Source organism: Lipotes vexillifer, unplaced genomic scaffold (assembly GCF_000442215.2).
Source record: "Lipotes vexillifer unplaced genomic scaffold, Lipotes_vexillifer_v1.1 scaffold358, whole genome shotgun sequence".
Lineage (NCBI taxonomy): Eukaryota > Metazoa > Chordata > Mammalia > Artiodactyla > Lipotidae > Lipotes > Lipotes vexillifer.
This window is the reverse complement of record NW_006796357.1, coordinates 44725-57921: the sequence shown is the minus strand read 5'-3', so window position 1 is coordinate 57921 and position 13197 is coordinate 44725. Positions and strand designations below refer to the sequence as shown.

At 34.9% G+C, this 13197-nt stretch overlaps 1 protein-coding gene across 2 annotated transcripts in view; it reads right to left on the bottom strand.

Moving 5' to 3' along the window:
- RADX (RPA1 related single stranded DNA binding protein, X-linked) overlaps positions 1-13197 on the bottom strand; it is a 61820-nt gene that overhangs the window by 34871 nt on the left and 13752 nt on the right. The window contains exons 4-9 of one of the 2 annotated variants that reach the window (XM_007468497.1): positions 6526-6634; positions 6234-6325; positions 6004-6126; positions 3592-3696; positions 2051-2215; positions 704-864 (exon numbers count right to left, since the gene is read on the bottom strand). In XM_007468497.1, coding sequence (XP_007468559.1) covers positions 704-864; positions 2051-2215; positions 3592-3696; positions 6004-6126; positions 6234-6325; positions 6526-6634 — 755 coding nt within the window. The remainder of the gene's footprint in view (positions 1-703; positions 865-2050; positions 2216-3591; positions 3697-6003; positions 6127-6233; positions 6326-6525; positions 6635-13197) is intronic. The other variant, XM_007468498.1, reaches the window with a different exon arrangement.

Sequence of the window (13197 nt, the reverse complement as noted above, 5' to 3'; positions counted from 1 at the left end):
TCTCTTAAAAGACTCTATAATTTTAGTTTACCCGTTTTTCATAACTTAAGAGTTGTGACAAAACTTTGCAATCATAACAATGCTTTTATTAAGTTGATTTATCTTAATCCATCTGCTATTAAAATATTTTAATCAAAGTCCTTCTTACATTAATATAACTGTAAAGTTGGATTAGATGCTTATTTGTATAAGAACAGTAATCTTAGAAATAACTTTTAAAAAGATAAGCTCATGGAAAAAATTAACTTATTTGTCTTGATTTTGCCTAGATTCTAGAAGTGGCCTCTTCTGTAGCATTTATCCTACAAGAGTCATTGCTACCTCTTATAGAACCTGGGTAGAACTGTCAAGACTGACAATAGAGCTAAAAACTTCTGGTGGGAGTGTGCCTATACCTTTGGCCTAGACAAAAGGAAGGAAAATATCATAATCATATATACCACCTGGAAATTTAAATAAAGACAATCATGATAGGCTCATATTACACAGAAAACAAAAACAAGATACCAAGTTTTGAGGGCAGCCCAGACTGCTCCAAAATAAATGACATAAAAAGGAAACAAACTAAAAATCATTTTTTTCCTTTTAGGTTTACATATTAAGAGTTAATACCTGTAAGTTCTGAATGAAATTTACAAGATACCAGTTGTGATTATAAACACAGTGCTTTCAGAGATATACTATTAATTCTCTGGCACCATACCCGTAGTGTTTCAGATGCTGAGGCACTTTCAGTTGCACCGCTATAGGGGACATACTTTATAACAGTAATTATCCCCTGAATTGCAATGCGTTTTTGTTCCCTATACTGCAAGTCTTCAATCTCCTTCCTCACTTCACTTAGAGCTGTGAAGAACAACTCAACTGCAAAAGAGTAATTTCAAGGAAACTGTAAGTTTTAAAGAACTGAAATGACAAAAATAACAATTAGATTTGCAATGTAATTTCACAACATAAAAATTATAAACTTGCTACATAACTTAAATATGTGAGACTTTGTGTTTATATTTGGCAACCACTTATGTAATTTCGGTAAAATTGGCAAAACACATTTGTCAGTTAAATTGTGATACAGCCTTCTAGTCTGGCGTCTTAATCTGAAACAGAAATTTTACATATTGAATGTAATTTATATATCATACTGCAAACTATAAAGTGTTGCCTAGCCACTGCATAGAAACACACATTTTGTTTAATATTTTCTGTATTCTATATGCTATTTACAGCATATACTACATATTGCTGGCATTATGAAGTACAGGAGGGTGTCAATATTTAGATGATGATAGATCAGTATTTCAAAGTTTCTCTTTTTTCCAAAACCATGCATTATTCCATAGCTTTTCAAAAATAATATACTTATGTTAAAGTTTTCAACTGTCATATCTTAATTCTACTAAAATAATGTTAGGCCTCTCATTAATACTTATTCTGAATCTCACTGATTTTGGTATCATTTTTATTTAAAGGTAGAGCTCAATTGTGTTATATCCAATACACAGTTGGCCCTCCATATCCACAGGTTTTGCAAACCTGCAGATATAAAGGGCCTACTGTATTCATTGTACTGAGCCATTTTTTATAAGGGACTCGAGCATCTGCAGACTTTGGTATCCATGGGGGCTCCTTGAACCAATGCCCTGCGGACACCAAGGGATGTCTATATCTCATTCCATAGGAGTGGCCTAATACAGTTGTCAGTACCTTTGTATCAAATTGTCCAGTGTCTCCTCTGATATCTTTAGTCTAAGTAGTGTTATAGGAGTTGGGATCTACCAACTCAGGTTTGATCTCAATGACCTTAAATCAAGATATTACCCCCATTTAGTCATAGTCTATTTAAACTCCTTCTTTTCTTACAGTCTAATAAAATCAAAATATTAACCTTTATGGGTCATGACATATGTTTTTAGATCTTGATAAAGATCAAATTATTACCAGTGAGTGTTGCTACACTTTGGCTCACTCCCATTAAAGATGACTAACTGATATGGCATATACCATACATATCACATATAAACATATAAGGGACTAGCAATTACATCAGTACCTTTAACAGAAATATTATACTTCGAAAATGTTTCTGGCACTGGTGGATAGGGGTAATATCCACCAATAACAGTGTTCTTCAATTCCCCAGAATCGGTCTTTGTTTTAATCCACTGAATAAAGTTTTTTACCTTGGTATCATCAGTATACGGCTGGCCTCTATGACCTTCTTGCAGGAAGGATAAAGTGCAAAAATATGAGGAATAAAAAAAAAAAAGACATGTCACTGTAATAAACCACCTGGACTTTTTTGGGTATAAAAACAGTTTAATATAAAATCATTCTTATAGCACCAAGTAAAGAAGTTAACTTATTCACTATGTAGCAGATAATTATACTGAATATGCATATGAAAATTATCAGTTAACAAATCCTAAGTCAATAAGGAAATCAGACATATTAGTTTACATGGACTAAACTGTAACTGTCTACAGGACACCAAAAAGCCAGAAGAAAAAGAAAACTAATAGTCTGGCTTTTGCTAACTATCCAACTGGTTAGCATCTTCTTAGAAAATTGATTATGTTTTAACCTGAAGGTATGACATCATGTATTAACTAAATTGCCTATGAATATAGCTCAGCATTTAAGTTCATGTCTTTGAAACATACTTAAAAGTGTCATTCACATCTGTTATTATTAGTATATATTAGATCTGATAGTATCCATATTTATAAAATGAGGTATGGACAAAGATGTGTGTTGCATCCTTCCTAGGACTCTTCTTTTTTTTTTTTTTTTTTGAGATACGTGGGCCTCTCACTGCTGTGGCCTCTCCCGTTGCGGAGCAACAGGCTCCGGACGCGCAGGCTCAGTGGCCATGGCCCACGGGCCCAGCCACTCACGGGCCCAGCCGCTCCGCGGCACGTGGGATCCCCCCAGACCGGGGCACAAACCCGTGTCCCCTGCATCGGCAGGCGGACTCTCAACCACTGCGCCAACAGGGAAGCCCTAGGACTCTTCTTTTGACAAATTTCCTAATTACCAACATGGTAGCATTCTAGTAAATACATCATTCCATAGTACTCCCTCACTCATCTGAAAACTTTTATCTTTATTATTTTGCCCACCTTATCCAAGGGAATAGAGAAAAATAGTATATTTGTAGATAAGTAGTGAGACTTTTCTTGCTATATAAGTAAAATGCGAGATCTGGGGACCAAAATTGAATGCACATTTTTGTTTTATTTAATATTTAAAAACTGTTGTTAATTGAATCCATATTGTGATACAGGGCCCAACAGTCTACAATCTATGAAGCAATTTATGGTTATCTAACTTCTTATGTCAAGCAGGAATTAAAGTTAACCAAAGGACATAAACAAAATTCTTCAGTAGGTCACAAAATCATTGCTCTAACTGTAAATAATCTGGAAGCAATAGATTTCATAGGCTAAATATTCTTTCTTAAACCATTCTTATGGTGAGAAAGGAGTTCAAAATAAAGCTATCTTGTGGTTGAATCTTATAATAGAAAAGTTAATTTAATGAAGAGAAAATACATTAGATTTCCAATAAAGTATATACAAAGAACTTGCTCACCAGTAATAAACATGCGACTCTCATTTGTAGTAGTAAGGTAAAGCAGTTCAGGTACTTGAGTGTCATTTCTGACAACTTTCAACTGTGTACATGTGAAATGTGCCACTGTAGAAAATGAAAACACTTAAGAAATTATTTCTGCATTTCAAATGGGAATGCCAAGATCAGGATCTAACAGAGTGCTTCTCAAAGTTTAATGAACTGAGGAATCACCTAGGACAATTGTTAAAATGCATATTCAGATTAAAGTAGTTTTAGTGTAGGGCCTGAGATTTTCCACCGCTAATGAGCTCCTGGGTGATACTAGTGCTGCCAGTCCTTTGACCACACTTGGAGCAACAAAGATCTAACATAACACTTAATCATTTCCTTTAAATAAAGGATCTAACACTTAACTTTTCCTTTAGAAAGTACAATGGCCGCACCTTATAAATGCTCGTAATTTCATATCAACTGTAAGCTCTCATTTGAGAATAAATATTTCCCTAGAGCATGATAATATCTATAAATTCGTTTCCTGTATCTCACATTTACTAGTTCTTTATTTTGTAGCAATGAAAATAAAGAAAATCTGTTCAAATGACCAAGAATAATTCTCTTGATTTATATCATTTTCCTTTAATTCAAAAACTGTACAAAGATGTGAGTATTCATGATTAAAGACGTTGATATAAGAATACTTCTAATTCTAATTTCATGGTTGTTAAAAATCAGATATTTGGACCTTCTGGCTGTTTGACAACCCTCTGGACCTTTGTTTCCTCACCCGTAAATTTGTAAAAACATCACCTTTTAAAAAGGTAACTGGGAGTACAAAATGAGATAATATCTATGAGCAACTGGTATATAGTAAACGCTCAAAATTACTTCCCCTTAGTTCTTCACTTTTCTTAGTCAAAAGTAAACAAGATGCCCTACTACTAAACGATTCTGGTATTATTCCAGAAGACCCTTGGTCATGTTCCCCTTTATAGGCCTGAAGCCCCCTTAATACTCACCATTTATTTTATGATTTTTTTCCTTCACTCTTGGTCAAAAGATAAAAATGAATTGTGACTGTTGTCAACTATTGTACTAGAGTAAATCTCATCAAGGTCCATACAAACCTTTCTTAAAAGATATATTTCACATTTTCACAAGAAATAGAATGTGCATGGATGGCAACATTTCTGTGAAAAATCGTTATCCAAAACCTGTGTCAGTTTGTTGTTTAAAGTGGCTACAAAGAGAGAGGGACCTGGCCCTAAAGCCCATCTAAATTGTTATCAGGGATCATCACTACCAATCATCTGTGACCTGAGAGAAGTTATATGAAAGGTCATGGCCCCACTTACCTTGGAAGCCCATGCCTTGGTTTTGGCCAAAACTCTCTTTCTGCCCTCTCCTCCAGTAACATTTGGGGTGATGTTCAGTTCTACTCATATATATTTAAAAAATTTAATCTCACAAGCAGAGGGTGGATTCTAATGAGGTAATATCCGAATGGTGTGTAATACTGTTTTACAACAGAAAATAAAGGGGTAGCAGAACAGCCCTGTATATGGTCTCTAGGTCTCCTGATATTCTACAATTTCTATCTTGTTGCTCATTAAAAAAAATACATGTAGTCAAGATTGGGAATTTCTCCAAGGTTGGCAAGCACTTAATAATCAGTATTTTATTCACATAATCATTTGGGAAATAGGAAAATAGCATACCAATACCTAAAATAGCTTTATGTTACAAATTCAAACAAGGAAAAATTCACTGAAGTTGTTAAAAAGTATTAGATATACTTTTATCCTTATCATAGTAGATCTGAAGACTAACTTGTTATATAAAACACATAATAGGACATACTTAAAATGTCTTCAAATAAATAAAAGTAGTGGAAAAAATCAACACCAAATTAAGTAAAATATTGACCAGCTGGTTTAACACCACCAACCTAATATTAATTCCATACTCAAATGACATCATACTTACCACTGCCATTATTTAATTACACAGTATCCCAATCCTCTACTACTTAATTCTACATTAGTAAAGCCTTCACTGTGTTTAATGGGGTCTACTAAGTCAATTTCCAAATGGATACAAAGAAAACGGACTATCTATGTTTTAGTTTCACCGAATTTTAAGTTTTTATGTCTAAAATGCTAAAAATGGGAATTGATAAGAGCACCTGTTTTCTGAAAAACTAGTTTCAATCCCTAATTAATTCTGAATATAAAACCACAGAAGGTGGTTAATATCTGTTAATACCAATTATAATATTAATATAGAAAAACCTTAAACATGCTATCAGACTGCTTGAATTTGCTAACTCAATATCATGGCATTCTGTAAGTAAGTCAGTATACCTCTATCATTTTTTTAAGTTAATGCCCCCACTTTCAAAAATAAAATGATAAAAATATTGAAACTGAGTACTTGGGTAAATATTTTCAAAGACTTCTGGCTGAGATGTAGAAAACAGTTCCACTATAAATGGTTGTTTGGAAGTCCCATCAGCAATGTGAATCCAGCGATATGACCAAAAATCTTCACGGCTTTCTATATGGATAGAATGTTAGAATAAATGAAGGTAACTGATTATGCACATATGAACACAGAATTATTCACTGAAATACTTTTTATGACTTTCAATATCAAAAGCTTACCCTTCTTTTTTGACCGCTGGACTCTTCCTACAAAAACTAAAATGCCAATAACATCACAGATACTATTTTCTGGCATATCATCCAGTTCGGATCTAAAAAAAGCAAAATTATTAAATCGATACTGTATTTTTAAACAGTGAAAAAGCATTCTGCAAATATGACTGTGAAAATGCACATCTATCTAATTGCTACAGCATAATTTTGGGTAGATTCCGAGCAAATTACAATACATTGTTTCAGTAACTAACATTAAAAATTAATATTTGAGATATTTTACAAGAAGCTATTTTACCTTGTGATAAAACGGTGGTTTAATTTTGGCAATCTCCATTCTGGTTTCACCTGCTTTTCTGGAATGATAATTATATTAGTTGGAGGATTTCGAAGGTTCAGGCAGATTTCTGAAAAACAAATATATTACTTTAGTATGATATTTAATACATATAAAATAATATATGCATATAAATCACACAGCAAAAAATAGATTGAACACTTTTGAGCCCACCACTAAACCTAACAACTAGATCATTATCAATAGCTTTCTTCTACCTATTCCGACATTATCACATCCACTTATCTTGCCAACTAAAGGTTAACCATACCTTAAATTTTGTGTTTCATCATATACTTAATTTAAAAAAGAGTTTTTTTTTTTATCACTTATGTGTTCTTGCCCAAAGAGTATACTATTTGAATTTCTTTGTTTTTGAACTTTAAATGAATGGAATTTTACCATAATGCAGTATTCTAGGGCTACTTTTTTCACTTAACTTTATGGTCCTAAAATTCATCCATGTAGCTGCATGTAGCAATTTTTTTCTCATTTCTACTGCTGAATAATGTTCCAGAGTGTTGATATACTAAAATTTTATTTACTCTTTATCGTATTGCTGGACATCTGGATTATTTCCAGCTTTTGTTGTTACAAACATGGTCACTGTGAGCTTTTTCTACATATCTCCTTGTACACACAGGCAAAAGCTTTCTAAGTTATTATATCCAGGAGGGAAACCCTGGATTGTAAAATATGCAAATGTTCCATCCTATAAGATAATTTCAAACTATCCTAAAGTAGTATTTATTATTTATTTATTAATAAATATTTACTGAATATTAAATATTTATTTAAACTATTAACAGTTCCAGCAGTGATGTGCAAGAATTCCCACTGAGCCACATCCTCTCCAAATTTTGGTACTGTTAAAAATTTTTTTTTTTTTGGCCTCACTATGTGGCATGTGGAATCTTAGTTTCCTGACCAGGGATCGAACCTGTGTCCCCTACAGTGGAAGTGCATAGTCTTAACCACTGGACCGCCAGGGAAATCCCTAAATTTCTTAGTTTTTGTCAGTCTAATGACAGAAAATGACAATTTGCTGTGGTTTTATTTTGCACTTCCCTTATTACTAATTATGTTCAACAACATTTCATAAACCTATGGTTCATTCATGCATCGTCTTCTGTGAAATACCTGTTCATATTTTTGCCCATTTTTCTACTGGATTGTCTTTCTCTTATTTATTTGCATTACTTCTTTCTATATATGTTGAATACTAATCCCTTGTTTATTATACCATTGCAAATACCTTCACCCAGTTTTTGGATTGTTTTTTCATTTTGGGGGGCTGTCTCTTCATGAACAAAATTTCTTAATTTTAATGTAGTTAGGTTTATTAATCTTTCTTTTATGGCTACCATTTCTGTGTCCTATCCAAAAAATCCTTCCTTATCCCAAAGTCAAACAGATACTTTCTATAAGTTCTTCTAAAAGTTTCGCCTTTCACATTTAAGTATTTGATATACCTGAAATTTATTTTTATATGGTATGAGTTAGGGATATAATGTCATTTTTTTCTCATATATAATCAATTGTCTCAATACTATTTACTGAATGGCTCTTCCTTCCTTGATGATCTACACAGCACATCTGTTGTATATCAAAATTTTATACGTCTAGGGCTGTTTCTTGACTTTGTATTATGACTTGCTAGTCAGTTTGTCTATATCTATACCAATACTACACGGTTATACTTTATAATAATTCTTGATATTTGTAGGACAAGTCCTCATTCCCTCGTCAGCCCCTTATTCTTTTTCTTCAGAGGTGTCTTAACTATTCTTGATAATTATGTGCTTCCATATAAATTTTAGAATCAGTTTGTCAGTTCCAGAAAAAATAATCTGATGGAATAGCACTAAATTTATAGATCAATTTGGGGGGACTTGATATACTTATGAAACTGAGACTAACCTCCTGCCTGGGAACATGGGATATTTCTCCATTTGTTTAGGGACTCTTTAGTGTCTTTCAAAAAGTATTAAAATATTCTCCAAATAGGTCTTACATATCTTCTGTTAGATTTATTTCTAGATACTTTATAGTTATTTTTGACAAGGTAAATTGTGTTTTTAAAATTATAATTTCTAACTCTTTGTTACTGGAGTGTACAAAATCAACTGACTTTGGTATATTGCTGTTACAGCTAGCTTTGCCAGTATCTTATTTTTTTCTCTCTGTTTTTTTTTTGGGGGGGCACACCATGCAGCTTGTGGGATCTTACTTAGTTCCCCGACCAGGGATTGAATCTGGGCCCTTGGCAGTGAGAGTGCGTAGTCCTAACCACTGGACTGACAGGGAATTCCCTATTTTTTTCAATTTTATTGAAGTATAGTTGATTTACAATATTGTGTTAGTTTCAGGTATACAGCAAAGTGGTTCAGCTTTATTTATATATATATAAAGTATATATACATATGTTAATTTATAAATATATTTCTAAATATATATTTATATATATATTTCAGATTTTCCATTATAGGTTATTATAAGATACTGAATACAGTTCCTTGTGCTATACAGTAAATCCTTGTTGCTTATCTACTTTATGTATAGTAGTTTGTATCTGTTAATCCCTTTTTCCTAATTTATCCTTCCCCCCTTCCCTTCCACTTTGGTAACCATAGTTTGCTTTCTATGTCTGTAAATATGTCTCTGTTTTGTAAATAGATTCATTTGTATTACTTTTTAGATTCTACATATAAGTGGTATCATATAATATTTGTCTTTCTCTGTCTTACTTCACTAAGTATAATATTCTCTAGGTCCATCCATGTTGCTGCAAAAGGCAATATTTCATTCTTTTTTATGGCTGAGTAATATTCCATTGTATTGATATATATATATACCACATCTAAGCCAATCATCTGTTGATGGGTACTTGTTTCCATGTCTTGCTTATTGTAAATAGTGGTGATATGAACACTGGGGTGCATGTATCTTTTTGAATTAGAGTTCTTGTCTTTTCCAGATAGATGCCCAGGAGTGGGATTACAGGATCATATGGTTAACTATTTTTAGATTTTTAAGGAACCTCCATACTGTTCTCTATAATGGCTGCACCAATTTACATTCCCACCAACAGTGCAGGAAGGTTCCCTTTTCTCCACACCCTCTCCAAGCATTTATTATCTGTAGACTTTTTGATGATAGCCATTCTGACCAGTGTGAGGCGATACCACGTTGTGGTTTCTTATTTTTTTAATACTTTGTGTTATTTTGGATTTTCTTTGTAGAAGATCTAATTTGTGAATAATGACAGTTTTGTGTTTTTCTTTAAAATTCTTATGCCTTTGGTGGGTGGCCAAGATGGTGGAGTAGGAAGACCCTGAACTTACCTCCTCTCGTGGACACACCAAAAGTACAACTTACAGAGAAACTACCTAACAGAATGACCTGAAGACTAGCAGAAAAGATTTTCCACAGATAAAGACATAAAGAAGAAGCCACAATGAGTCAGGTAGGAGGGGTGGAGATGTGATATAGTCAGGAAGCACCCCCCTCAGGTCGGTGACCCACTAATAGGAAGGATAATCATAACCACAGAGGTCCTCCCCAAGAACAAGGCATCTGAGCCCCCCACACTGGGCTTCCCAGCCTGGGGGTCCTGCGCTGGGAAGATGAGCCCCCAGACATCTGGCTTTGAAAAGCAGCAGGGCTTATGTGCAGGACAGCCAGAGGACTACAGGAAACAAGAGATTCCACTCTTAAGGGCACATGCAAAATGTCACATACTCTGAGTTCCAACACAGAGGTAGGTAGTAGTTTTAAATGAGACTGGGTCAGACCCACTTGCTAATTCTGAAGAACCTCCTAGAAAGGCAGGAGGCAACTGGGACTCTCTTGGGGACACAGATGCTAGTGGCAGTCATTTTGGGGAACTCCTACCAGGAGGACACTGGTGTTAACAAATGCTAATTTGGAGTCCTTCCTCTAGCCTATTAGCTCCAGGGGCCTACCCACCCACTAGCTGAGCAGCCCGGGTCCTGGGACACCCCTGACACCAAGCAGCCAGTCCTGTAGTGACCCAGTCCCAACTACCAGCAGGATGGCACAAGCCACGGCCCCACTGAACACCCCCCCCCGGGGCTGCCCCGCCTACCAGCATGCCCAGAGTAGTCAACTACAACAGGAGGGCCCACACAACCCACAGAGGGGGCACTCCTAGAGCATATAGCCCTGGTGACCCATGCTTATATGGTCAATTAATCTATGACAAAGGAGGCAAGAATATACAATGGGGAAAAATAGCCTCTTCAATAAATGATGTTGGGAAAACTGGACAGCTATATGCAAAAGAATCAAACTGGACTACTTTCTCACACCATATACAAAAATAAACTCAAAATGGATTAAAGACTTAAATGTAAGACCTGAAACCATAAAACTTCTAAAAGAAAACAGAGACAGTATGCTCCTTGACGTTGGTCTTAGCATATATTTTTGGATCTGTCTCCTCAGGCAAGGGAAACAAAAGCAAAAATAAATGGGACCACATCAAACTTTAGCACACCAAAGGAAGCTATCAACAAAATGAAAAGACAGTTCACTGAATGGGAGAAGAGATTTGTAAATGATAATCCAACAAGGGGTTAATATCCAAAATAGATAAAGAACTCCAACAAACATCAAAGAAAAAGAATAACCAAATTAAAAAATGGGCAGAGGACCTGAATAGATATTTTTTCCACAGAAGACACACAGATAGCCAACAGACACATGAAAAGATGCACAACATCACTAATCATTAGGGAAATGCAAATTAAAACTACAATGAGCTACCACCTCACACCTGTCAGAATGGCCATCATCAAAGAAGACAACAAATAACAAATGTTGGAGAGGATGTAGAGGAAAGGGAACCCTGTGCACTACTGGTGGGATTATAAATTGATGCAGCCACTATGGAAAACAATATGGAGGTTCCTCAAAAAATTAAAAACAGAACTACCATATGATCCAGAAATTTCACTTTTGGGTATTTACCTGAGGAAAACAAAAACACTAATTCGAAAAGGTATATGCACACCAATGTTCACTGAAGTGTCATTTACAATAGCCGAGATATGGAAGCAACCTAAGTGTCCATTGATAGATGAATAGATAAAGACGATGTAGTCTATATATACATACAATGGAATATTACCCAGCCATTAAAAATAATGAAATCTTGCCTTTGCGACAACATGGATGGATCTAGAGGGTATTATGCTAAGTGAAATAAGTCAGACAGAGAAAGATAAATACCATATGGTCTCACTTATATGTGGAATCTTAAAAACAAAACAATCAAACAAACAAAATGAAAAACAGACTCACAGATACACAATAAACCAGCTGTTGCCAGGGGAGGGGGGATGATATAGGTGATGGGAATTAAGAGGTACAAACCTCCAGTTATAAAACAAGTAAGCCAATGGAATGTAATATACAATAAAGGAAATATGGTCAATAACATTATAATAACTTTCTTTGGGGACAGATGGTTACTAGACTTATCATGGTGATCATTTCATAATGTATGCAAATGTCAAATCACTATGTAGGACACCTGAAACTAACATAGTATTGTAGAGCACTATGTCAACTATATTTCAATAAAAAATTCTTATGCTTTTAATGGATTTTATCTTCTCACATTGGCTAGGAGAGCCCGTACAACATTAAACAGAAATAGTAGTAGGAGGCCATCAATGTTCCCCATTTAAAAAAGGAGGGTTTCTAAATTTTCCCCATTAAAAGTTGTGTTTGTTGGGCTTCCCTGGTGGTGCAGTGGTTAAGAATCTGCCTGCCAATGCAGGGGACACAGGTTCAAGCCCTGGTCCTGGAAGATATCACATGCTGTGGAGCAACTAAGCCCGTGTGCCACAACTACTGAGCCTGCACTCTAGAGCCCATAAGCCACAACTACTGAGCCCACGTGCCACAACTACTGAAGCCTATGCGCCTAGAGCCCGTGCGCTGCAACAAGAGAAGTCACCGTGGTGAGAAGCCTGTGCACCCAATGAAGAGTAGCCCCCACTTGCCGCAATCAGAGAAAAAGCATGCGCACAGCAATGAAGACCAAACACGGCCAAAATAAATAAATAAATAAAATAAAATCATAAAATTTAAAAATTTATTTTAAAAAAGTTGTGTTTGTTGTTATGTTTTGATTTTGCAAACATCCTTTATCAGTTATAGAAGGTTCCTTTTCTCACTATTTTCTTTTTAAAATTTATATATGTGTGTAAAATTTTAGCAAATGTGTTTTGTGCCTCTATTAGGATGACCTTCTTTAATCTGTGTAGTGAGTGACACTTATAGATTTTCATATGTAAAAACAACTTCACATTGCTGGAGAACAATGCAACTTAGTCACAGCATGTGATCATTTTCCACATATAACTTAATTCAGTTTGCTAATCTTCAATTTTGAATATCTGTACATATGTTCATAGCAGAAGCTAGTCTTTCATTTTCCTCATTCATAATATTCTTGTTCGGTTTTGATTATCAAAGTTACACTGGTAGCAAAGAATGAGTTACAGAGTATGCCCTCTTATTCTATTATCTGGAATAGTTTTGGAATGGTACATTCCTTCAATGTTTGCTAGAATTTGCCTGTAAAATGGTACCTGCCTGGTA